The 27,089-nt window shown below is 48.7% G+C and overlaps 1 protein-coding gene across 2 annotated transcripts in view; it reads left to right on the top strand.

The window, feature by feature from the left end:
* Positions 1-3,672: 3,672 nt before the first annotated feature.
* Positions 3,673-27,089, top strand: part of Bsn (bassoon (presynaptic cytomatrix protein)) — a 90,998-nt gene continuing 67,581 nt past the window's right edge. Inside the window, exon 1 of one of the 2 annotated variants that reach the window (XM_087560704.1) lies at positions 3,673-4,013. In XM_087560704.1, the coding sequence (XP_087416830.1) occupies positions 3,799-4,013 (215 nt within the window). In that variant the 5' untranslated portion in view covers positions 3,673-3,798. 2 annotated transcript variants of the gene reach the window in all.

Here is a 27,089-nt window from a genome sequence, read left to right as displayed (position 1 = left end):
TATCTTTGCGTGCTGGACTCTCATTCCTGTGTATCACCCCAACCAGTGACTTCACCTTGACGGCTTCCTTTTTATGGGACCCATTTGTTAGTGTCTGTCTAAGCTCCATCCCACTGTTACCTGGCAACAGCCAGGTATGCCTGACACTATAAAAGGGGTTGCTTGATGCCCCCTCTCTTGCTCTCTTGTCTCTTGCTCTTGCCTTCCTTCTCCCACTCTCTCCCCATTCCCTGCCTCCCTCTCTCTTCTCCTGCTCTCCTCCCCCTCTGCCTTTCTCTGCCTCTACCACCCTATTATCTCTCTCTCCTCATGCCCTGAATAAACTCTATGCTATACTATACCGCCATGTCCTGTGGCTTTCCCTCAGGAGGAAGGGATGTCTCAGCATGGGCCCGCTGAGGCACCCCCTTTCCCATGCCTCCATAGACTATAATCCCCCCTCTCTTTATCTTTTTATAAACACACCACTGTTAATACCCTAACTTTGAGCACTAGCAACCAGGGGCTTGGTGAGTCCAAGGTCCCACTGGGAGTAGCCAGTCTAAGATACCACCCTACATGGTATCTCTCTGTATGTAGTTATCAGGCATGAAACAAAGACACTCTTCAGCACAGCAAGGATACCACAGGACAGGCTCTCCTCCCTCAGTTCCAGACCAGACTAGGGAGTTTAACTAGGACAGCAGACATGTCAGAAAGCAACAGGAAGGGGGTAGGGCTCAGCATTCCTTCTCTTTCTGACCTGCTCCATTACAGAGTTTGGGAAAAGCAGCTTTGGATGCTTGGTGAAAGGACCAGACACTCTTTCCTGTACAGACAGCACTGGTCTGTCCGTGGATGTTCACCAAGACACGTTAGAACTTTGTTTTCCAAGACAGGGTTTCTCTGTGTAGCCTTGGCTGCCCTGAAACTCACTCTTTAGACCAGGCTAGCCTTGCACTCAGAGATCTGCCTGCCTCTGCCTCCCAGGGGCTGAGATTAAAAGTGTGAGTCATCACCACCACAGGTTAGAACTCTGATATTTAATACATTCCTCAGTGTTAAGAGAATGAAATGAATTTCTAAAATATAGTCAAGTTACTTAAGCCCTCCTTCATAACCATGGCTTATAAAGGCACAAATGGCTTAGACTACAGTCTGTCTTTTACAGATGTCTTTTCTCGGGAAAGCATCTGAGGCCTGTGTAGGAAGACAGGAGGCTATTATGCCCGTCCCTACCAGGTCAGCCTCCCACTGAGGCTACTCAAAGGAAGGTCCTTCCTAGTGGTTCACTTGGACAGAAAGCGACACTGCTGGACAGTACTGTGTTGCTCTGATTGTCTTTCCTCTGTCCCTTCCTCCCTTCAAATGAGGAGGAAATACAGTAAGTTCTCAGGCTAGTGAGGGGATTCACAACCCTCTGGACAGTCCTCAAGGGCCTCAGCACAAGGCTACAAATAAGTTCTCTTCTTGGGCCCAGTTTCACTGTCTGGAATCTGTACACCCTCCCTCCTTGGGCTGCTTCCTGATACCCTGGGTCTCTGGGACCCTGCCTCAGTATTCATCCCAGACTGTTCCTACTACTATTTGGATGGTTTTCAAATCCATGGTGGTCTGGCCCCAACATCTCCTGCCTCCTATGACTTCACACCTCTGAACAGATTCCCGTTCATCTGCCTAGCAAACTCCTATGCACCCTACAAGCCACACTCCGGTAGCCTCTCACCAATCCTATGTTTTACCCACCAGGCCAGCCTCCTGCTACATCCTACAATAACTTGCCCTGGAACTTGCTACATAGACAAGCCTGAAGGCTCACAGAGATTCGCCTGCCTCTGCTCCCAAGCCTGAGAATAAAGGTGTGCACCCCAATGTTGGCCCTTAGAAAGTATCAGATTTCAGGAGTGGAGAGCGCTATGCCACCATGTAGCATTTTCCCACCTTTCTTTCCTTTCCTTCCCTCCCTCCCTCCCTTTCTCTGATTTCTCTGTCCCTTTTTAAAAACACCCTATTTATTTATGTATTCATTTGTGTGTTTATTTGAGGCAGGGTTTCTCTGTATACCCTTAGCTATCCTGGAACTCACTCTGGACCAGGCTGGCACTGAATTTAGATCTGCCTGCTTCTGCCTCACAGATGGTGATAAAAGGTGTGTGCCACTATACCCAGCTACTACTTTTTTTTTTTAAATAGGGAAACTTGATAGGGCCAATTTTTTTTAAAGATTTACTTATTTATTACATATAATGTACACCATCACTGTCTTCAGACACACCAGAAGAGGGCACTGGGTTTCATTACAGATGGTTGTGAGCCACCATGTGGTTGCTGAGATTTGAACTCAGGACCTCTGGAAGAGCAGTCAGTACTCTTAACCACTGAGCCATCTCTCCAGCCTCCAGCTACTATTTTTAATTATGCATATTTGTGTGAGTCTGTGCATGTGAGTGCTAGTGTTTTTAAAACTAGAGGTATAAGATCCCTCTGGAGCTCAAATTACAGATAATTGTAAGCCCAACATGGGTGGTCACAATCCCAAACAAGCCCTTTGCAAGAACAGCAATTTTTTTTTCTTTTGTGGTTTTTCTTTTTCTTTTTTTTTTTAAAGATTTATTCATTTATTATATATAAGTACACTGTAGCTGTCTTCAGACACACCAGAAGAGGGCATCAGATCTCTTTACAGGTGGTTGTGAGCCACCATGTGGTTGCTGCGAATTGAACTTAGGACCTCTGGAAGAGCAGTCGTCACTCTTAACCGCTGAGCCATCTCTCCAGCCCCTTTTGTGGGTTTTGTTTTTTTGTTTGTTTGTTTGTTTGTTTTTGTTTTTGTTTTTGTTTTTTTTTGGGGGTTCTTTTTTTCGGAGCTGGGGACAGAACCCAGGGCCTTGCGCTTCCTAGGGAAGCGCTCTACCACTGAGCTAAATCCCCAACCCCTTTGTGGTTTTTTTAGAGGAGGTTTTTCTGTGTAGTTTAGCGGTCCTGTAACTCTCTCTGTAGACCAGGCTGGATTTGAACTCAGAGATTCGCTTGTCTCTGCCTCCCAAATGCTGGGATTAAAGGCTTGTGCCACCAAGTCCGACTGCAATATCTGTTCTTAACTGCTAAATCATCTCTCTAGACCATCTTTTAAAGGAAGACATTTTTATCTGTATATGTGTATAGCTGGGGGTACGGGGAGGGTAAGGAGAGCAGAGGACAACGCGTGGAAGTTGGTTCTTTCCTTTGACCATGTGGGCTCCTAACTTACAGCATCAAACTTGGAGCAAGCATCTTTACCTATTGATACCTCTTGCCGGCCCCGTTTCTTTTTCTTTTAAAAGGGTTTGTTGTAGGCTGCTGTCCTCGAACTCACAATGTACCGGAGGATGACCTTGATTTTCCTGTCTCAACCTCCTAGGGACTGGTATTACATACGTAGGCCACCACTCCCCGCTCTTAGGTCGCTTCTAAGGTCTAGTGAACCCCCAGAGTGGTCCAACAGAACGAGGCCACCCTATGCAGCCGGCCTTCATTCAACACCCGCCGGCCGCGTTGGCCGCGGAGGGCGCATGCGCGGGTTCCGGAGGCCTTTTCCCGGCGACCCCGAGGGCGGTGCGTGGACACGAGTCTTCGCGGGCTGGCGTGAGCGCGCGCCGGGAGGGGGGGGGCGTGTGCAAGGCAGGGGCGCGCTCGACGCGCATGCGCAGCACCAGGCGGCTGTGTGAGCCAAGCTGGGAGATGGCGGCAGCTGCGGTGGAGCGGAGAGTGTGAGCGCCGCCCGGGAGCCGCCGGCCCGGGCGCAGTGCGACCCCGACCCCGCCCGCCCGCCTGCCCACCATGGGCAACGAGGCCAGCCTGGAGGGCGGCGCGGGCGAAGGGCCGCTGCCGCCGGGAGGCTCTGGTCTGGGTCCGGGCCCCGGAGCAGGGAAGCCGCCTTCAGCACTAGCTGGCGGCGGACAGCTCCCCGTGGCTGGTGCTGCGCGAGCGGCGGGACCCCCGACCCCTGGTCTCGGTCTGGTCCCCGGCCCTGGTCCCGGCCCCGGCCCGGGCAGGTAAGAGCGCGCGTCTGGGCGCCTGGGGGGCAGGGAGCTGTGGTCTGAATCTGGGGCCGGGGCCTGGAATCCCACGATCTTGTGGACAGCAGGTTCGGGTCTGTCTGCACTCGAATCCTGCCAGATTGGCGTGAGCTTGGTGGTCGAGGTGAGCGACCCAGGGTTTCCAGCCGCCCCGCCTTGACAGGACAGGATGGTGAGTACAGGGTTAGTCAGGGCCTGCAGACCGTGACTTCGTCACATTCCCCCAATTTTCTTCCCCATAGCGCAGGGGCCCAACAGCTCAGGAGGGGCTTATGTAACCTTAGCCTGGTCCCTCTGCACAGGGGAGCAATGGGATGGAAGACATCCTCCCTGTCTGCCAGCGTCTGCATATGTCCATTGTGTTGGGTCGAGAAAGAGCACAATGGGAGTGGCTATCAGGGAAGATAAGTGTCACTGCTAAGGAACAGGGAAAGATGGGAATAGTTGAGCCATGAACTTGGTCTTTTGCTTTCCGCAAGCATTTCATGGCTGTCAGTGTCTTTGAGGAAAAGGAAATTGCCCACTGGATACTATCAGGCCCGATAATACTCACAGTCATGTGCTTTCATCAAGGGTTCGTGAACACTTTCAGGTTGAAGCAAAAAACGCTAGTGAATTACCTCCCACCAAATATGAACTCGTTGCTTAATGATTTAGCTCAACACCTCCAGCCAGTGGGAAAGCCAAAATCCACACAGAATGGTTTAAACCGAATAGATCTGGCCAAATATTTTGAGCCCAGCTTGTTTTAGGTGTTTGCCAAACCCAGATTCTGCAAAAACAAGTTGCAACGAAAGCAGAGGATGTGAATGTTGATCTGTGTCAGCCGACTCAAGACTACCAAGAGATGACAGGGTAAAACGGAAGACGTTATTTTTACACCAGTTGAACCTGGGGAGTAGCATCCCCCTTGGGGGAAGTGCTTCTATCTCCAATATATAAGCTGCCAATATATATGTTGCTTTGCTTTTTCCGGTACACAAAAACTCCAAGGAAGAATAATGTTTGCTTTTTCAGATGTCCAACTATGCCTCCTGTGTTTATTTCTTCAGAAGTCTTTTCTTAGACAACTCACAGTTATGAAGAGATGTCAGTAGCCTGAAACCGTCTCAAACAAGCCAGCCCATGAACGTACCTTTTAGAGATGGAATTTGCTTGTTTTACAATTTGCTATTCCAGCAATGCAGTTGAGTAGCACAGCTCTTAGCCCTGGCAACACTGTCCGTCTGGCTGTGTGTAGAGTTGCTTGTTCGGATTTTAGCTTGAGAAAGAGGCTCACCAAGCTTCAGCTCTCTCCCTCCAAGGGAAAGCTGCAGCTGACTGGAAAAACACCTTGTTGTTATAGGGGGGAATTTACCACTTCCCTACCGGTTAACCACACTGGCTGCTGTACTCGCTGTTTATCAGACATTGCAGAAGCAAGCATATGGAATTTTGGGAAAGGCCTGGCAGCTTAGAGGGACAGGAAAGAGACTGCTGTATGCTGCCCATACGCCTCGGTGTTCCATTTCTGTTCTACCTATAAATCCGGCTACAGTGCAGACATAGCCACTGCCATACACGCAGAAACCATGGGCTACTGCTGGGGTTAGCAGTCATAACACATTTTACCAGCTGTGGGCAGGGCTCACGCACTGACCTGTGTTCCTGAGGTCTTTCGGTTTTGAGGCTTGGGAGGTGAGCTGTGTGGTTTGTCCGTAACACTGAAGACTGAGGACCCTTGAGGGGGTAGGATTCACTCTTCTAGCTCCTAGTCAGTTCATCACAGCATCTCAGCGAAGCAGACAGCGCTTCTGTCTGTCTGTCTCTCCCTCAGAGTCGGGATGGCTTCTAGTTCCTCTCACCAGTGCATTTCAGGTACCTGATACCAAATTTAGCATGTTCTGTTCTGAGATGCCGATGAACAGATTGGCTCATTGATGGAGAAGAACCCCATGGCATGTGCCTCCAGGCATTCACCAAAGAGCATTGCTCAGGGATATATTTGTTCCCAATGAGATCTTGAATTTATAGCAGCCAGAAACCTTATAGTATCGGGGAAGGGGCCAAAAGAGGATGTGATTAATTTTCTAAACCCATAGGGGAACAAAAGTGAGGTTCCTAGGGAGTGGAACCCTGGCTCTCTGCTATTGCCACATCGCCTCCTGTCACCTCAAGCTGAGTTCGTTCTTTTCATCCTCATGCTGAGCTGACTTGGGCTCTGTGAGGGGGTGGCTTCCGCGTTCAAGGCTGAAGAGCCTGACTTGAATTCAGTAAGCATAGGTGCTGCCCCACCCATAGTGATGTCTCTCAGCCTCCAGGGATGATGGCGGGGCTTGTAGAGCTCCACAAGAAAGGATTTTCTGTTTCTGGTCTCAAGTTCACCTCATATAGTTACATCAGCTCTGCTTTTCCCATCGAGACAGATTGGAAGAAAGCTGATCTCTCTCCCTCAGACTCTGCTTTCTAAGCTAAGAGATTTGGTAGAGGCTGCATTCTGTTAGCGAAAGGAACAAGCTTCATTCATTCATTCATTCATTCATTCATCCACTCTTCACTCACTCACTTACAGAGATGCATCAATGGGCAGTAAAGGCACAAGATGATGTGATTACCTGTACATGTGACCATGACATACCACCAGGTTAAGGCCAGACCTTGTAGGCACTGGGGAAGTAGTCAAAGGAGCTGGGAGTGGCAGAGTGCTTATTCAGTACCTATAAGGCCCTGGGTTCAAGACCCACTACTACCACGAAACAAAACAAAAACCTGCTTTCTGGGCACTGGGGAGTTGGTTCAGCAGTTAAGAGCACTGACTACTCTTTTAGAGGACCTGGGTTCAATTCCTCACATCCACACGTTTAGTGACAACCATCCAGAACTTCAGTTCCAGGGTATCCGACACTCTTCTGGCCTCCGTGGACGCCAGGCATATATGATGTGTAGATATACCTGCAAGCAAAACACCCATACACATAAAAATAAAACTTAAAAGACTTATGCAAAGCAGGGAGGAAGAGATGGTTCAGTGGTGAAGAGCACTTGCTACACAATCACGAGGACCTAGGTTTGGTTTCCAGCATCATATAGCTGGGCATCTCAGGCAAACCTGCAGCCACAGCGCTGAGCAGTTGGGGCAGGACAAGAGGGGCACTAAGATTTGCTGGCTGCCAGCCTCTCTGAGAAGATGAGCTTCAAAAGGGGTGAGTGGAGAATGTTGAAGAGGATGCTCAGGATCCTCGTTTGGCATCTCCACGTGCGGACACAGGTGAACACACCCCTCCCCCAACTGTGCACATTCACATACAAATAAGTAAGTCTAAAAACAGTTACTTTAAAACTGCACAAAGGGTGCACATAAATCAGTGGTGGCCCATCTCGCCCACATCAGCTGCACGGACTTGTAAATGTTTCGTCACGTGTAAATTCATCTTCAATAAATCAGCTGAGATATCTTAGGTATCAAGAACGAGCACAGGATTTGGCTACATGGAGGGTATGGAAGGGAAAAAACCCAGTACTACCCTCTAGCATTCAGTCTGGTTCGTTAGGTCCTTCTTGGAGAGCCAAATCATGGATAATCTCCAGGAGAGACTGAGCAGCCTGGTGTCTGCATACGGAAGGGTTTTTCAAGTAGGACGGTTAGAAAGACACAGGTTTCAAGGGATGGAGACGCCCGAAGCATTATGGAAAAATTATTGGAATTCAGGAGTAGGGGGGGAAAAAGCAGGGAAGAGGAATGTGGTCTACCTTGGCAGAGACAATGAGCAAAGAGCAAGACTGAATACAAGAGACTGGAAGAGAGATGGGGTCAAGCCAGCTGAGACATCTCTCTCTCTAAATGCCCGTCAAAAGCCACAATTTCCCTTTAGTTCACACGACATGGAGAAGTCTTGGGGAAAACACGACGGAGAAGCTTGTCGTTCGCTGGATAGGTGAGAAAGCCCTGGGAACCATGTGGAGTTCTTTTCTCGAAACGATTCGTCAGGCATGGTGTCTGAATCCCGGCTCATTGAATCCAGGTCCACTGCATCAGCAAATAGTCACAGACTAGAGAAGTCTATGGTGAAGGGAGAAGGATGACTGAAATTGCCAGGTTTGGAAATAACAGTCATTTGTCACTTAGAAGCCTTGTCTGGCCCCAGAGGCTGAGTTTTCTGGGAATACAGGTATGAATTAAAGTGACCTTCCTTTAGAATAGTGACATTGTCAATCTTAACTAGAGAGGGCCATCAGTTTTTACATTTCTTGCCAGGGGGAAAGAGGCGGCTTTAGTCATCTCGTAATGTCGTCCCCAGCACTAGTGGGGCTGTTGAGATGTTGTCAGTGGTTTGATATTTTCTCTTTGAGACAGAGTCTTATTCTGTAGCCTGAGCTACCCCGGAATCCACCACATTACCCAGGGTGGCCTTGGACTAAGGCTGCTCTGCCTGCCTCAGCTTTACAAGGGCTGGGACGACAGGGAGTGAACAGGCCTGGCTCTGAATTAAAAAAATTTTCTAGTGGAGAAATTAGAAGGCAGGCTATTTAAACAAGCAAGGGGGCAAACGAACAAAACAAGATTACTATGGAACATTTCAGCGTATGTAATAGCAGAGGGGATCGTCCACCCAAGCCTCACATTCCAATTACTCTGCCACAGGCGGGCTCGACTCAGCCAATCAAGTGTCATTTACCTCCCTTCCTTCTCACTGAAACAAATCCCAGGCAGTCCAACATCCCATCACCCGCACCTCACTGTATCCTTCCAAGGAATGAGCGCTGTATAAATGTAACCATAACGCCACCATCCAATCTGAATAGGTATTTCTTTCTTCCCAGGGAAGGTTTGCTAGGAATCAAACCCAGGCACTCAGAAATGCTAGGCCAGGCACTCTTCAAGCTAAACATGCAGCCCAACAACCTGTTCTTTTAAAAAAAGATTTATTTTTAGTTATGTGCATTTGTGTGTCTCTGTGTGTGAATATGCACCTGAGTCCAAGTGACCGAAGAGGCCAGAAATCCTGGCTCTCTCTCGAGCTGGGCATAGATAGTACAAGCCACCCAATATGGTTGCTGAGAACTGAATCTTGGTCCTCTGCAAGAACATTAAGTGCTGCTCTGTCTCTCCAGCCCTCCAACGATCCATTCTTAATCTCAGGAGTTATTTGGATGGGGTTCTGTCTTCTGATTGCGTTATAGATTTCAACAGTTGGTTTGCTCAAATTGTGATGTGTAGGATAAATCTAGTCTCTTAAAACTGATAGACTGTCTCTTAAGTAGTTGGTTGTGTAATTCATGTATTACAGCTCTGAGTCATTCGTTCTGTGATTCTTCATATTCTGGGCTGGGCTGATTGCATTCTTAAGATGCCATTTAAGATGTATCTTGGTGGGGTTGGGGATTTAGCTCAGCGGTAGAGCGCTTGCCTAGCAAGCGCAAGGCCCTGGGTTCGGTCCCCAGCTCTGAAAAAAGAAAAAAAAAAAAGATGTATCTTGGCCAGCATTTTCCTGAAAAATTGGATATTAAATTTAGAATCTATTCTGATACATATTTCATTATTATTCTAACAATATTTGTTTATTTATTTATAATGCTGGCTTTCAAACCCAGAAGCTTCATACATGCTAGACCAGTGCCATACCCCTGAACTGTGTGTCACAAGCCCACACTTCACTCATCGTTGAGACCATGACTTGCTATGCTGATCTTAAACGTATCTTGTATAGCCCAGTGTGGCCTCAAACTCTCAACCCTCCTGCCTTAGCCTCCTAAGTGCCGAGAGGCATGTGCTACCACACTTGGCTGAAATTCTACCTTTAGAAGAAGGGATTTGTTGAAGGGCTCAGATATGGAGAGAGAGGAAGTGGCTAAAAATAGAGCCAGGCTTTGGACTAATTTGGGAGCCCAAGAACAATGTACTGGGTCACTTTTTCTTCTTTCTCTGAAATTTTCCTGAATTGGTTTGGTTCTGCATTTAAGAAGCCAAAGCTTTCAGAGTCATGCCCTTTGACCCCAGCTCACGTGAGCCCTCTGTAGATTTGAAGTTGGAAGCTGCTGGGAAATAGGCTGGGGGTTTTCGACAAATCCTCCTCTCACTGGTCTCGCTCCCGGAGCCCATGGGCTCCTATTGAGCTGTGGCTGATAGCACCGTTGCCTTAGTTCTAGCTGTGGTTACTGCCTCGGCTGCCTCATCATCTCTCTTGACCTGCCAGGCCATGCACACCCTGCAGGCCCCATCTGTCCCAGCATCTTGCCCTTCCTCCCCAGGAACTGTTTGAAAACAATGCAATGGTGGCTGAGGCCTGATGGCTTGCAGCAGGGACTGGGTGCCACTTTGGGGTATGAGTGAGGCTTGGTGGACAGTCTAGCTGTGGGGAGGCCTTCCTTAGCCCTCCTGCTGCCAGAAGCGTGGCATGCCAGTAGCAGCCAGTAGCAGCACCGAATTCATGGACTTGCCCAAGCTCCTCTCCCAAGGGACCGTCTGCCATCTCCACTTATAAGCACTGCGGGGGAGGTTGGCTATCGTTGGGACCGTGGCCTGTGGCTTTCTGTGGTAGGGAGTCTGGAATTCTGGCCTTCTGCCCTCTGTGGTTCCCTTCTGTCAGGCTGGGCTTCTAGTGGGTGGGTGTCTGCTCGTCTGTCTCTGTCTTTTTGTTTTTTGTGGTTCTGGGAATTAAACCCGATGCCTTGTACATTCCAGGCTAGGCAAGTGCTACTTGGTCACTATTCCCAGCCAGACCTGTGGTATTATTCCACCTGTCTAACTTACACTGAGCCTGGTGGGCATACTCCTTCACATACCCGCATTGCATTCTGGGCCCCGGCGGGGTGTTAGCATCTTTCCTTCCCAGTCTTTGCTCTTATGCACCCAAGGTTCTAATGAGGGCTTTGATCAAGAGTCTTTATCTGCTGTCCCCCACTTTATTCTAACAAGAAAATTAGTTGGAGGCACCCTGGAACTTTTTAAGTCCTTTTTAGGATTAAGTGTAGAAGTACCTGCAGAAGCCTGGCCTAGAGCGGGTGGTTCTGATGTCAGAGCCAAAGGTGAAAAAGCAGAAAGGAGCAGTTTCTGAGACCTCGTCTCTCATACAGGGGATCAAAGCTCGTTTAGGAGCTTGTGAGAAGATACCCCAGGTCTGTCCCACCTGGGAGTGTCCCAGGTCTTCAAATGAGCCAGGGCTGTCCTGTGACACTGGTCTAGGGAGGAAAATGATCCTCACAAGGAGGCTAAATAATCACATAGAATGTGGGTGATTTGGAAAAGAGGGACAATCTGGTATATTGTTGTGTGGGGGTTAGCAAGGGGCTACCTGCACGTGTGTATGTGTGTGTGTGTGTGTGTGTGTGTGTGTGTGTGTGTGTGAGAGAGAGAGAGAGACAGAGACAGAGACAGAGACAGAGACAGAGACAGAGAGGTAGGCAGGCAGCAGGCAGAGAGGGACAGATAGAGACAAAGAAGACAGAGAGACAGAGGGAAGAAAGAGAGCATTCTATGGTGCATATTTAAAGAAGAGGAAAACCACATGTGTTAGACCTTACCTACCACTTTGAGACAGGGTCCCTCTCTCCCTCTCTACCTCTCATTTTTAAAAATATGTTATGTGATGCATGTGGGTGTGTGCTTGCATGTAAGTCTATGCAACATGTGCATGTCTAGTGCCCGCTAAGGCCAGAAAGGACACCAGGTCCCTTGTACTGGAGTTATAGATGGTTGTGAGCTGCCTTGTGGGTTTTGGGAATTGAATCCTGGTCCTCTGGAAGAGCAGTAGTGCTCTTAACCACCCGCTCTAGTCCTCCATACCCTCTTATCTTTTTGAGACAGGGTCTTTGTATAGCCCTAGGAGTCTTAGAAACTTTCTGTGTAGACCAGGTTGGCCTTGAACTCAGAGATCTGCCTCCTGAATGCTGTGATTAAGCTCTCCTTACCTTTTTAAAATACTTTGGTTCTAATTGTGTGTATGCATGTGTCTGTATGAGGGTTTGTGAATGTCAGTGTCCGTGGAGGCAGGGAAGCACAGATACCCCCGGAGCTGTAGTTACAGACGTTGTACGATGCCCAATATGGGTGCTGAAAATCAAACTCTGCCCCACTGGAAAAGCAGGATGTGGTCTAGACCGTTGAGCCATCTCTCCAGCCCCAGGCTGTTCATGGCCGTCTGAGTCAGGCTAGCTCCCATCTCATTGTAGGACCATTGCAAAGACAGACACCTGCCACTACATCTGACTTTTTGTTTGTTCTTGGGGTTCAAACAGAGGTCAAGTGTATGCGGCAAGCACTTTACTCACTGAGCCTAAATCTTTGGAGGGTGGGGAGGGGGAGAGGTCTCATGTGACCCAAGCGGGCCTTGAATTTATGATCCTCCTCTTTGCTTCCTCCTCCCAAGTGCTAGGGTTATGGGCCATTATACCAGGCTTTTAAATTAACAGTATCTATTACATACCACATGAGGCTTTAAAACAGGGAAGAATAATTAGTGTATTTATCCTGCACATACTTATTTTCTTGTGGTGAAAATGGTTGGAATCTGCTCAGTGCTTTTTCAAGAATGTAACATTGCTATTAACTACAGTTACGATGATATACAGTGGATCTCTTGAATTTATTCTTGTTATCTAACTTAGAGTTGGTATCTCTTGACCAAAGTCTTTGCACTCTCCTCTTCTGTGTATTTTGTATATGGGAACCCTTGGGATCTCTTTCAGTGAAATAGAAGTGTTTTTATTAACTTAAAATTTATTCCTTACATATTTTGATGCTAGTAATTGAACCCAGGATCTCATACACTCTAGGCAAATGCTCTATTGCTGAGCTAAATCCTCAGTCCAGAAATACACACACACACACACACACACACACACACACATATATATATATATGTATGTATATTTCTGTTTGAGACAGGGTCTCACATAGCTCAGGGTGGCCTCAAACTCCCTGTGTAGCTGAGGGTGATTTTGTAGTTGTGATCTTCCACCTCAACTTCCAGAATGCTAGGACCACATGCATGCACCCCCTTGCCCAGTTTACGCAGTGCTGGGAATCGAACCCACAGCTTCATGCACACTAGCTGGATGGTCTACTTCTGGGCTACATATCCAGCTCAGCGTTGTTTCCCTTGTCTATGTCTCACTGTGTATCCCAGACTGGTTTTTTTTTTTTTGGTTCTTTTTTTCGGAGCTGGGGACCGAACTCAGGGCCTTGCGCTTCCTAGGTAAGCACTCTACCACTGAGCTAAATCCCCAGCCCCCAGACTGGTTTTTAATCTTCTTGCCTTGGCCTTCTGAGTGGTGGGATCATAAGCACCATGCCTACGGCAGACCAAGGGTTTTAAAGGAGCCCTCACTGAGCCTATGCTTGTTGAGCCACAAGAACAGAGGAAACAGCATAGAGTGATTGGGCTCCACCCTCAATGGACTTGTGGTCTGGGGAGGGACAGACAGACATGACCAGATCTCTACCTTCCCTTTCCTCTTCCTTCTTGCCCTTCTCGCCTCTGCTTCTCTTTGTCTCACAGAGGTAGGATAATCAAAAGCACAATTTGAAGGGATTGTATTATTCCATATCCTAAAATAGTAGAACATATATTTGTACAGTGCTTTACAGCTTACAAAACACATTCAAAACATTAGCTTATTCTGTTGGGAGCTCCAGAGACCTAAGATGAGCGTTTCAGAACAGCTAGCAAGCAGACGTTAGCAAACCAAAATGCCTTACACTGAGCACAGCTGGAGAGCCGTGTCATTTCCCTGCCTCCTGCTCAGAGAAGATGGAAAATTTAGCAAGAGGATGGGGAGGGCTGTGGGGAGGCAAAAGGATCAGGAAGTAGGACATTTGGATAAAGGACAGTGCAGGGTGCCGAGTAGTGGGCCTCCTGAATGGCGACCAGAAATCCAGGTTTGGATCATTTGATGTTGCCCCAGACGCCACACTGAGCACACACAGAGGAGATCTTTAGGGATATTCTTGGTTTATTTCTGAGCTTCTGAGGACCATGCTTGGTAAGGACTCCACCACTGACTCACACACCCAGGCCCCTAAGTTTCCGGTTTCATCATCTCTAAAATGAAGAGTTTAACCAGATAATCTCCAATTGACATTTGACTTCTATGAAATGAATAAAAAGGGAGACGACACTCACCACTGTTCTTCAGCCCTGCCCCCCTGAGGATAGATGTCAAGGTCACAAACTGGCATGGTGGCTCACACCTATAATCCCAGCATTCAAAAGGCTGAGATAGGAGGGTCACTCTGCGTTCCAGACCAGCATGTGTTAAATGGTAGACCAGCCTAAGATACAGAATGAGACCCTGTCTCAAACAAAACAAGATTATAGATAAAAAGCACGGCGTATATATCCTTTAGGGGGATTAAAAGCAGCTGTAAGTAGAAGATGGCTCACTTACTCTGTGGCAGAGATTTCCTAGCATGGGCAAGGCAAGTCAGGCCAGGAGCCAGCTGAAGGCTCGCTGGCACTTCTACAGGTGGCTGCTTGGAAAGTCGGTGGCCTCCATGCACTTGGGGTAGCCAGCCAGTAAGAAAGATGCAAGCGAAACCCAGGCCAGCAGAGCCTGCTGCAGGCTGGGCGTTCCCTGCTCTGTGTCCCCTCATCTCCGAGTATCTCTGGCAATGGTCTATGTGCCTGTGATCGCCAGGGGGAACTGGAGTTGGGCAAAACCGTGAGGGAGAGCTTGGCACAAGGGAAGGCTAGCCCGGAAGAGGCTAGTTTGGTCTACTCTACTCAGGCAGTTGGACAGTTGGGTTGGCACCTTCGTTTTAGCAGGAAGAGCTGCCGCAGGCCTCTGTGGGCTTAGGCCAGACCCCCTCAGTGTCAAGGTCCAGTACGTGAGGATGATCCCTTTAGGAATATGGTTTGGCTTCAGCAGGTAATGTGTGTTCTATGTATGTCTCTAACCCAGCCCTTCACAGGTGCTACACTGGCTGCTGTCATCTCCCAGGCAGAGCCCTGCTCTCATAAGAACGCTGAAGTGGTCAGCAGTCTTTGGTCTTTCTTTGCAGACCTCTCTGTTGAGAAACTCCTGGTTTTGGTTATTTGAACTGGCTTTCCTTATACTTCTTGTTGGCTGGTCCTCCTCTCAGAGGTTTTACAGGTGTCTGTTATGAGCCTCCCTACCTGCCATGTTCTCACCCTTCCTCAGTCTGGTCTTCTTGGGTCCTGACAACTCCAGCTTCTTTGGCCATAGTGGGGACAGTTGCCTCCCTAGGCTGCCCTGCCCAACGCTCTCAGTCCTCTGAGGACAGGGAGACTCAGAGAACACGGTCCAGGCTTAGCAAGTCACATGGACTATGAATGACACAGTCTGAGGGATCAGAGCCTTCACTCATGCAAGCAGCAGAGTATCTTCCTCTGCCTTTCTGAGATCTTTATGGAACTATCCCCAGGGTCTAGCCACAGAGAGGCCATCTTGGCACAAAGGCTGAGTGACCCCCATCTTGGATATGTGGAACCCAGGTGTACATCTAGGGGAGCCTGCACAGGACCTGCCGTGTCTGCTCTGTGTTTTCCTGGAGAGTCTTTGTAAACTAGTGAGGTGTTTGGTACCCGACTCTGTACCACTGGGGAGGAAGGGTAATAACTAAGGCAGTGTGTATGTTTCAGGAGTCATTCTCTGAGGGCATCTCCCTCTCCCGAGTCCTCCGGAGCCCACGTTCTCAAGCCCTACATCTGACCTTGAATGGCCAGTGTTAGAGTTTCACAGCCAAGATCTTATTAGCTGATGTTTGGAGGGTTGCCAGCTGAGAAGAGAGGAAGAATCAAAGTCAGACTTGAGAGGCCAGCCCCCCTTTACCTTGGCCGCAGCAGGGTAACTGCAGAAGAACCACTGTGCGGACCTGCTCTTTTCCTGCTAGCCTTTCTGAGGTATGCCAGTCTGTGGACCTGTGGGACCTGTGCTCCCAGGAGCAGCAGGTGCTCTGTAGACAAAAATCTAAATATCCACAGAAGGAGTGTGGTGTGGTGAGGGGCTGGGGAGCTGGCTCATTGGAAAAGGGCTCACCGCCAATATGAGGACCTGAGTCTGATCCATTCTCTGAACCCATTCCTGATCCTCCTCCCTCCCCCAGTCAGTCCCGGGCCTACAGGTGTGCTTACACGTCCAGCGTATCCCTTCCCTTAGACTAAAGCAGCAAACACTCCTCACCTCTTCATGGTCTTGAGACACTGTCATTGTTATGTGTTGCCTATATTCTAACATGCATGTATGTATGTATGTATGTATGTATGTATGTATGCATGAATGAATATAGATAAAATGTAGAATATGTATACATGTGTATATTTATTTTAAAGCAATAATGTAGCTATCTTTCCTAGCAGTAATGCTAGTGAATATAATTTAAGACCCCCTGTGGTATATTTGCTCTTTAGGCTATATCTTTCCAGAGACATATAAGTTCATGTCTTAGATCTATTAGAAGTTAGTCTTCCCTGTGTGGTTATGCCATTAATAAGATATAAAATTAAGCTCCTTTATTCCAGTTTGTTTTTAATTTGTGAGGATTGGTTTTGATTACTTATCTGATTTCACCATATTATTGTGCAATAAATCAGCCAAAATTCAGTGGCTTCAAATAACAGTTCTTTAAAAAATTCTCAATTCTCACTCAGACATTTGCAAGCTGGATAGAATTCACTGATGTAGGCTGCACTCCAGGCTCCACTTAGTGTGTGCTTCGTCTTCCCCGGGCAGCAGGCTAGCTGCTGGTTCCTTCAATAAAGATGACAGACACATGAGTGTGGTTCTAACTGCACAAGCACATGTCAAGCCTCTGACTTTGTGGTGGTCTGACTGAGAATGGCTCATAGATGGGAACACTTAGTCACCAGGGAGTGGCTCTATCTGAAAGGATTAGAAGGATTAGAAGGCGTGGCTTTCTTGGATGAAATGTGTCATTGGAGATTGGTTTTGAGGCTTTAAACACCCATGCCAAGCCCAGTGTCTCTCTGTGGACCAGGATACAGCTCTCAGCTCCTGCTGCAGTGCCACGCGTTCTGCCATGGTCTCCACCATGATGGTAATGGACGAAGTCTCTGAAACATCAAGGAAGCCTCGGGTCAGGTGCTTTCTTTTATAAGAGATTGTTGGCCGTGGTATCTCCCCACAGCAATAGAACGGTGCCTGGCATTCATGTGTTGTTGACTTTCCTTTAGACTACACAGTTTGTGGTTAAGCCCAGCAGGGTATTGCAGTCACCAGTTGCCTCAGAGCTTGGTGATGGAAAATTAGCATTTTGGTCATGGTCTACACTGCAGGGATCCAGGAAGGGCACACCGGAAGCGGAAGCGGCTTATTTCTGATCCTTCTTCCCTTCCTTCTGTGGTAAGAACAGTTTTGTCAGCACCCTTTGTCCCCACCTCACTTCCTTCTTTTCAGACAGAGTCTCACTGTGTAGCCCTGGGGGGCCTTGAGCTCACTGTGTAGAACTAGAGATCTGCCTGCCTCTGCTTCCTGCGTGTAAGGGTTAAAATCCTAGGATTAGAGGCAGAGGCCACTGCACTAGACTTACATAATGTATCTCGATGAGCATCACTTCGTAGCTGATACAGAAGTCTTAGCTTCTCTTTACATCTGCACCGTGTCTGTGGACATAACATGATTTATCCATGGACACTGGACTCAGCATCACAGTGAACATGTTATTTTGGCCCAACACTGAACTCCTAAACTTAGGCCCTGTCCCTTCCATCCATGGAATAATGGCTAATAACATGACACACATGTTATTTCGTGTTTTCATCAGTGTGGGATTTCATCAAACCGATGAGATTGCCTCCTCAAGTGGATTGCTTGAAACAAAATGGCAAATGCATAAGTCAGTGCTCCCTTCATGGCTGGGCCTACGGACTAAGGTAGAACCAGGGAGCTGGTGAGTTGTCTTAGCCAGTTAATATTCATGTTTAGTTAATATTCATAAGGCTAGTCAATATTCACAACGATTAATATTCATTAGGCTAGTTAATATTCACGAGGTCAGTTAATATTCATGAGTTCCGTTAATATTCATAGTGGTCCATACAACAGGGCGCGCGGGGGTGAAGTGCGGAGCTGGAGAGGTGAATGTGGTCACTGTAATCCTCTCCTGAACCTGTTCTGCAGGCACAGCAGGTTGCTTGCCCAGGGTTGGCTGCAGAAAACCGGAGAAAGAGAATAATTGGGAGAACCCTTGAGCTTGGCCTGACCGTCAGGTGTTTTATGTGGAGAGTCAGGTGGGCAGAGAGGAAGATGTGTTTGGCTTTCCCCTGGTGCTGGAGATCAAACCCAGGGAAGGGCTCTGGAGTCAACACCCCTAGCCAGGGTGTGATTGGCAGGCATCCAAGTGAGGCGACAGCCATGTTAGGTAGTCAGCTCCAGGCTACAACATTAAGCAGCAGGTCACCTGCAAGTGCTTTACTGTAATGCCACCTGGTTTGCGGACAGACACAAAAACGAGGAGGAAAGTAAGGCAGTACTGGTGTTCCAGGAGAGCGAGTCGAGTACATTCAATTGGACAAACATTAGTCTTATCAAATGATTTGTTGGAAGCGGAAGCGCTCAGCATGAGGCCTGGCATGACAGGACTATTAATTGAAGCCAGGTCTCATGTACCGGCCTGAGAACGAAAGGCGAACGAGATAGACTCGTGCTCCTCACTTCCTATTTTAGCGCATGTTTGAATTAAACTTGATTAAGGGTCTGTTCCCTGGCCTCTGGGGGCTCTGACGCAGCCAGTGATGCCTAGCAGGCTCAGAGGGCCATGGCCCTTCCTTCTTATGCCCACACACAGCTGCAAGGGCATTATTTAGGGCTCAGACTAGACAATGAACTTAAAAGACCAGTCTAGTCTTGAAGGCTCTCAGAATATACAGCTACTGAGAGCTTCAGCCCAGACCACCAGCACCACAGAGGAAAGCATCCCACCAGAGTGGGTGCTTTAACTCCTCCTCCCCAGGACACTCCATGAAACCTGACTAGTTTTGGCTTTCAGCTTGAGTGAGAGTGGGATGACACAGGCTCGCCTTGGCAGGTCTGAGGGTTGGAAAGGAGGCTGCTGCTGCTGTTCTGAAGTTGTGCCCTGCTGATGGCCACCATGGGCGCAAACACTACCACTCACCCAGGCTAGGAATTCCTCAGAGTCCAGCAAGTCGGCTGTGCGGCTCTTAGGGCTGCCTAAGAAGCCGGTGAACTGGAATAGGACTTACCCAATGGCTAGACATCTATTCTTGCTTTCCTCCAGTGCTGCAAATGAAGGTGCTTAGTGCTGATTGCCTGGTGTCTGAGATACGCCTCCCACAGAGCAGAGTCACAGGGCGGTTCCTACTAGGGCACTTTGGGGAGTTGTAATACGGGCTGAACCGATGGGAGAGAGGGAGGTAGGAACAGACACACCCCAGCCGCTTGCTCTCAGTGTTCCCAAGAGACCAGGCCTACCGCACTGCCCTCTGCCCCCAGCTTCTTTGTCAGGGTGCACGCTACCATTGCTGCTTTGCATTTACCTAGGCATTTTGCTGTATTTTTTGCTTGCCCGAGCTGTAGAAATACACAGACTGGAGAGCAGAGGCTTAAGCTTCCCCAGGACTCCAGGGATAGACGTCACAGGTTCCTAAATGGTAAAAGCTAAAACCCTCTAAACTCCTGAGCATTGAGTAAGAAAAACAAAAATGCTCTTAGAGACCAAAGATCTTTGTGGGGACCATCTGGGTAATACCCTCTCTTCCGGTGTAAAGACCCCAAGAGTGATAAAGGCTGAACCTGACTGCAAGATTTGGCAGGGAGCACAAGCCTCAGGCATGTACCTTGGCGTCCTTTTCTGTAGTACAGGCTAGTACAGGTGCCCGTGCATGCCCGGGTGAGTATGAGCACACAAGTGTGTGTGTTTGTGAATATTTGGGCAGGCACACATGGAGGCCAGAAGTCGTCCTTGGGCGTTGTTTCTCAGACACTGTCCATATTGTTTAGGCTGTGCCTCTCACTGGGCTCCCTGATTTGACTGGCAGGCCACTGAACCACAGGGATCCTTTGTCTCGCCCTCCCTGTACAGGAAGCACTTTTACAGAATACCTACCTCTCCAGGCCCAATACATAAACTGTTTTTGGAAACAGAAGTGCTACTAGGAACCGAGGGATGTGTTGATATGCTTGTGTGTCTCTGGCTGGCAGAGGGTCAAGTTCACTGTGGGGTGAGAAGACTGTTTCCAGAGTGGCACTGGGCAAGCCAGAAATGGGGTGGGGAAGAAGAGCCTCGGCTCAGTGAATGACCCGTGCCACTTTGAGATGGAGAAGCTTTAATGGTCTGGAAGGAGAGAATCTTCTTGCCCGTGTGTGGCTCTAAGAACTGACCAGAGGGAAGCAGAAACCATACTCTTGGGGACTCTGCCTTATAAGACTCCCACAGAAGAAAATAGCCAAGTCCTACTGGGTGGGGTTTGGAGGCGTGGCCTTTGCTGTCTTATGACTACTCAGGCCAGCACACTTAATCTGGGCCATGCTCCAGAGGCCTCAGGGCCTGGTTAGGAAGAAGAGAGACTTTATGCCATCCCTTCTTTCTCCACCTGACGGGGAGTGCATGGCCTTCAGGAATGAGGGTCATGACCCGATGCGAATGAAGTGAATCATAACCTGATCAGGGAGTCCAGTCGTGTGTGGTAGGGGTGGAGTGAACACGTGGTGCAAGCCGCACCGTGCTGACCACCTGACCCCTGCACTTCACACACATCCTGCTCTAATAAGCTCAGGGAATTCTTTACTCTTTTTTTTTTTTTTTTTTTTTTTGGTTCTTTTTTTCGGAGCTGGGGACCGAACCCAGGGCCTTGCGCTTCCTAGGCAAGCGCTCTACCACTGAGCTAAATCCCTAACCCCATTCTTTACTCTTATTTCTTTGTCCAGCTACTCAGTACCCTTTTGTCAGTTCTGACACCCATAGGCTCTACATAGGCTCTAGGGAAACAACCGCCAGCCTCAGCATATCCCACAGACTGGGTGAGCACAGAGGGCGCAACTGGAGACCCATAACTAGGGAACAGGGAGCCCTTAGTGGATGTCACAGTGCCGGTGTCCTGCCAGCTTGGGGCAGGATTTCTTACACAGCCAGGCAGACCAGAAGATAGCTGCTCCTCCCCTAACCCATGAAGCATGTATGAATACACACACATACACATGCACACTCATACATGCATGCATTTGTGCCCCTACTTCCTCCTGAGACTCGGGATAGTCCACTGGTGGGTTAAGTGGATGATGCTCCTGTTTCTGGTGGCCCTAGACCTCCCTCTGGGCTCAGATCCTGTTGGCTTCCCTTCTTCAAAGTCGCTCTGGTTGTGTGCACCTCCTTGGCTACCTTCAGTCTCCTCTGGCATTGCTCGCTCTGCCTGCATGGATTCCCAAGCCTCAGCACTCGCTGTGTCGTCCCCCTCTCACTAGGTCTCTGCAAGAGCATCCACATCATCTTTAATTCTGTAGCTTAGGTCCCCCAGCTGGGTGCCCCAGGCATGGACCATGCAGAGTACCCTCACTGTCATGCTCTCCCGCTTTTGTGGAAATAGCAATCTACCATGTAACTCTGCTGCACAGGGTCTCTTTTCTTGGGAAAGCTTGAGTCTGTTGTGTAGTACAATGAACTGACATGAAGACTTCGTCATGGTGGGGGTGGTTGTTTTTGAGACTGAGTCTCGATTTGTAGCTCACGCTGGCCTTTAACTGGTGATCCTCTTGCTGTAGGCTTTTGAACACTGGGATTACAAGAGCTTATCACCAAGTCAGGGGAGTCTTTCTGAGGCCAGGAGCATCCCTGATTTTGTTTGACGTCCATAGGAGATATTTAACAAGTCTTTTGTTTGGCACAGAGCCTTTTCCTAGTCCTGGGCTCCCCGGGACCCAAGGTCAGTGTGAGTGGCCGAGTAGGGTGTGGTTGGTGCATCAAAGGGCAGATCTAGTGGGAAATGTCACAAATGTCACAAGTGACAAGATGGAAAGAGCAGAACGGTGTCTTTTAGAACTTGGGGTGGTTTGCAGCCCGGACTGGGAACCACAAAATGCCCTTCAGCTGTTTGATGGCCCGTTCTTCATTCACCTCTAGTTTGACATTCAAGGGTCAAGAGGCTCCGGTCTCTGTCCATTGAATTCTGCTGTTGTGGATTAGAGCTGACTCTGAGCTGGGCGTGGTAGTACACGCCTTTAATCCCAGCGCTTGGGAAGCAGAGACAGGAAAATCTCTGTGGGTTTGAGGCCAGCCTGGTCTACATAAACTGACTCTGTACAGCCTGGTCTACATAAAACTGACTCTGTAGGGCTTACGATAGCCTCTGCTTTTCTTTTCTTTGTTGAAACAGAGTGCCATGTAGCCCAGGCTAGCCTTGAATTTGCTAAAGACGGTGACTACCTCCACCTCCCAAGTGCTCGAATTATAAGCGTGAGCCACAATGCTTAGGTAAGCCTAGCTTGAGTCTCATTGTGTAGCTTAGGCTGGTCTTGAACTTACAGAGATCCTTCCTGCCCCTACTCCCTGAGTGTTAGGATTTGTGCACCACCACTCGAAGCCCTAGGCTGCTCTTGTTAGACCCTTTCCCATCACCAGGCCCAACTTTCTTTTTAGTGGTTCCACATCCCTCAGGTGCTGGTGCAGAAGAAACACAGAAGGAAGGCAGATAGGTGGCTTCTGTCAGGTGCCTCCCTTGGCAACCAAGGGAGTACCCGAGACCCAGGTTCATGGAGACTTGCCCATCCTCTTCTTTCTCAGTAGACCAACACCTGGGATACAATGATAAGAGAAGTCAGTGCAGCCAGTTCTCAAAGGGGACTCAGTGGGAGAGGATGATTTTAATCATCCAGAAACAAACATGCTAATGAAAGGGGAGGACCAGAAGTCATGAGAACTCTCACCCCAGGAAGTGGCATGGATTTGGGCATCTGAGTGAGTTTACAAGTCTGAGGGGTGAGCAGCTAAGTGGAGGTGTGACGGGGCTGGGCCTTTTAGGAAGGAGGAAGCTCGAACACACAAGTCCCCCGAGGCTCCTTTTCAGTGGGAGATGGAGCAGAAGCATGTGTGGGAACAAAGGAGGAAACAATACATGTAGCCTATTTCCGGTCAGGACATCTTGCTGTAACTGCTGGGGCTGGTTGCACAGATGGTCTCTTTCATGTGCCCACCCCCAGCCTTTCCTTCTGGACGCCAACATTAGCCCTGTCCACTCCTGACTCAAGGGTGTTTGTCTAGCTTGCTGCCCGTGCCACTGTGAAGGCCATAGGCACTGGGAATGGCTAAGGCTCAGGTGAGTAGTCTTGCTTCTGATGCTTTCCTGGGGGCATGAGGAGTAAGGCCTTGTTTGGCATGATGGCTAGTGTGGAGTCATCCCGCCACATTCCTCCATTAAGCAGAACATTCACTGTTCAGTCTCAGATCAACTGCAAGACCCCTGTGCTGGCCAGCGCGTGACTGCACCCCTTCACAGGCCCTTTCACTTTGGAGGCTGGGGATTGATCTCCAGTACCATGGAAAGCACATGAGGTGACAGCAGCCTGCAAGTCCAATACTAGCAAGGTGGAGCCAGAAGGATCAGGAGTCACCCCTGACTAAAGAGGAAGCTGAGGCCAGCCTGAGCTACACTGAGACCCTGTGTCTCAAAGCAACAGCATCGAAACCCTAAGAAATAAAAGAGCCAAGAAAAACCTCCACAGAAACCTAAAAACGTTAGGTTTCTCCCACCTGAAGCCCTTTACTTAGGGTTCGACTTTGAGGTTTCAGGACTAAAGGCCAGAGTCCTCAGGCTCGGCTCCCGCTCTGCACTGTGCAGCTGCCCCCCTTTTAATAGCCTTGGGGACCCTGGTGTCAAGATGCCTTAGAGAAGACCAGTTGCAGGCTGGCAATGAAATGCTTGCTATGGTGGCCTGAATATGAAGGTGGAAGGGGATGGGGTAACATCGTGAAGTTCTCTCTTGGCTTCCACATGCGTGCACCGTGGCACGCACCTCTCTCTCACACATTAATAATTAGTAAATAAGCTTTAAAAGAAAAGGGGGAGCCCAGCTGGGCTAGGCTGCTTGCCAAAGCCTGTGCTCCCAAGTGTGGAAGAAGTTGCCTGGGCCTGACTTCTGCTTGCTCAGTAAGAAAACATGCTCCAGTCACCGTGGTTATGACAGCAACCTGCTTCCAGGTCCCTTTGTTCTGCTCCGGGGCCTCCCCAGCCAGGCCCCAGCTTCCACTCCCATCCTTTCTCCCACAAGCACTCACGCATCACTTCCTCCTTGGTCCTGCTTTACACTGTTCTTGTTGCTATAGAAATGTATAGTGACCCAAAGAACAGAACTTATTCCTTCTAGTCCTGGAGGCTAGAGACCCAGGAAGACTTTGCTCGCAGGGAGCCTGACGTTCAACTTGGATTCGTTCCAAGTCCACACTGTTGCTCAGAACAAGCAGCGCTCTTTCCCAGGCTGGATGAACAGAGGGCATACAGGAAACCTCTACCTCCATTTAAGTCCTGGGATTAAAGGCTTGACCCACCGTAACCAGCCTCGAGACCATTTGTTTTAGACAAGCTTTTGTAGTATAATAAACATTCTGTGAAGTTCAAATATTAAAGGGCGCCATGGGTGTCTTGCAATCTCACCGCCCAGCTTCCCATGTCTCCTCTTCCCTCTAGTGTCTGTCTGGATTGGCAGTTCTAGATGTTTTGCATATGTGGGGCCACGCAGTGTGTGTTTTGGGGGGTCAGGCTCTTTCACATCAGTGCCTGATTCCCTCTTCTTACCCTACAACATTCCAAAGTATGGCTGTGTCTTCTTCGATTCATTCACTGATGAATGTGTCAGATGCGGAGGGGCTCCTTTTGTTGCTTGCTTTTTTGAGACAGGGTCTCCCTGGGTAGCTCTGGCTGTCCTGGAACTCGCTCTGTAGACCAGGCTGGTCTTGAACTCACAGAGATCCACCTGTCTCCACCTCCTGAGTGCAGTGCTGGGATAAATAGACTCAATTTCTATTTTATCTTTTGGGACATCTAACTTTGTAGCTAGGGTAGTCTTATGCACATGATCCTCCTACCTCAATCTTTCCAGGGCTGGGATAGCAAGCATGTGCCATCGTGCCCAGCTCATTAGGCTTCTGACACGGAAAATCACGTGGCTGGCAGGCAGAGATCAGCTTAGTTTTCTTCCAATTTGGATGCTTGTTTTTCTTGCCTAATTGCTTTGGCTCAGATCGCTAGCACTGTGTGGAACTGAATGGTGAGATCTCCTTGGCTTTCTCATGTTCCGATTCACCTATGAAAACCCACATCTAAGTTAGTTGTGAGCTTTTGTTTCACAAGTGCCCTGGATCTTATTGAAGAAGTTCCTTTGTATTTCTAGCCTATTAAGTCAGTTTTTGGAAAAAAAGAATTCTTTTTATTTTACATGTATGAGTTCTAGATGTATATGCATCTGCTTGTGTATATGCATGCCACATTGCACTGGTGCTCATGGAGTATGTAAGAGGGCATCGGATCCCATGGAACTGAGGTGACAGCTGGTTGTTTGCCATCATATGGGTGCTGGGAACCAAACCTGAGTCCTCTGCAGGAGCTAAGCTATCTGTCTAGTCCCTGTTGAGTGGTTTTTAATCATGAAATGCTTTAATGGCAACATTTATCAAATTTTGTCAAGTAATTTTTCCTCATCAATTGAGATGATTGGTTCTCCCTTTTTATTTAATCCAGCACTCAGGGGGCAGAACTCTTAAGTTCCAGGCCACTTTTCTCTACATTGTGAGTTCCAGGACAGCCAAGGGTACGGAGAGAAACCCTGTCTTAAAAAAAAAAACGAGGGGTTGGGGATTTAGCTCAGTGGTAGAGCGCTTGCCTAGCAAGCACAAGGCCCTGGGTTCGGTCCCCAGCTCCGAAAAAAAAAAAAGGAAAAAAAAAAAAACGAAAAGAAAGAGGAGGAGGAGGAAGAAGAGGAGGAGGAGGAAGAGGAGGAGAGAGGGAGAGGAGGAGGAGGGAGAGGAAGAGGCAGAAGAGGAAGAAAAGGAGGAAGAAGAAAGTGTTTTTCCCTTCCCAGCAATCATTAGCAGCCTATAGACCCTCAAGGATGGTGGGGACCCCATGAGCCTCTCCCCAATTTCTTTTTCTCCAAAAACTTTATTCAGGGGCTGGAGATATTGCTTAGAGGGTAAGAGCACTGGCCGCTCTTCCAGAGGATCTGGGTTCAATTCCCAGCACCCACATGGCAGATCATAGCTGTCTGTAATTTAAGTTTTAGGCGATCTGATACTCTCATACAGACACACATGCAGGCAAAGCACCAATGCACATGGAATAAAAATCAATAAATTAAGACTTTTTATTCACTGGGGCAGGAAAGGTGGCTTAGTGGTTAAGAGCATTGGCTGCTCTTCCAGAGGCCCTGGGTTCTGTCCCCATCACCCGCATGGCAGCTCAGCTGTCTGTAACTCCAGTTCCAGGGCATCTGACAACCTCACACTCAGACATGCAGGTAAAAGACCAATGCACATAGAAATTAACACATAAACTTTAAAAATTGTATTTCATTTCTTTTTATTCTATTTGCCTGCTTGCGTGACTGCACACAGTCCATGTGGGCAGAGCCCATGGAGCCAGAAGAGACTAGCAGATCTCCTGAAACTGGAATTACACGTGTGTAAGCCACCATGTGGATGCCGGGGACAGAACCCAGGTCCTCTTCAGATCACAAGTCCTCTTAACTGCTAAGCCACCCTTCTAGCCTCTTACCCTTCTTATAGCAGAGCTGGAGTGCATTAAGAAGAAAGGGTTTCTTTCTAGTTTCATGTTTGTTTTGTTTTTGGCAGAATCTAGTCAGGTAGCCCAAGGTCACCTCAGAATTTCAGTTCTCCTGTTCACTTCTGGGTTGCTGGGACGACAGGCGTGTGCCACCGCAGCTGGCGTGAGAGGGAAATGTTATTCCTACACATTAAAGAGGGGAGAGGCGGGGCTGGGGATTTAGCTCAGTGGTAGAGCGCTTACCTAGGAAGCGCAAGGCCCTGGGTTCGATCCCCAGCTCCGAAAAAAAGAACCAAAAAAAAAAAAAAAAAAAAAGTGTTTAAAGAGGGGAGAGGCAGGTAAGACAGGGACAGCAGGATAAACTCTAGGG

The sequence above is a fragment of the Rattus norvegicus genome, chromosome 8, assembly GCF_021556685.1.
Source record: "Rattus norvegicus strain SHRSP/BbbUtx chromosome 8, alternate assembly SHRSP_T2T, whole genome shotgun sequence".
NCBI lineage: Eukaryota > Metazoa > Chordata > Mammalia > Rodentia > Muridae > Rattus > Rattus norvegicus.
Note: the sequence above shows the minus strand (reverse complement) of the source record. Positions and strands in the feature narration are given on the sequence as shown.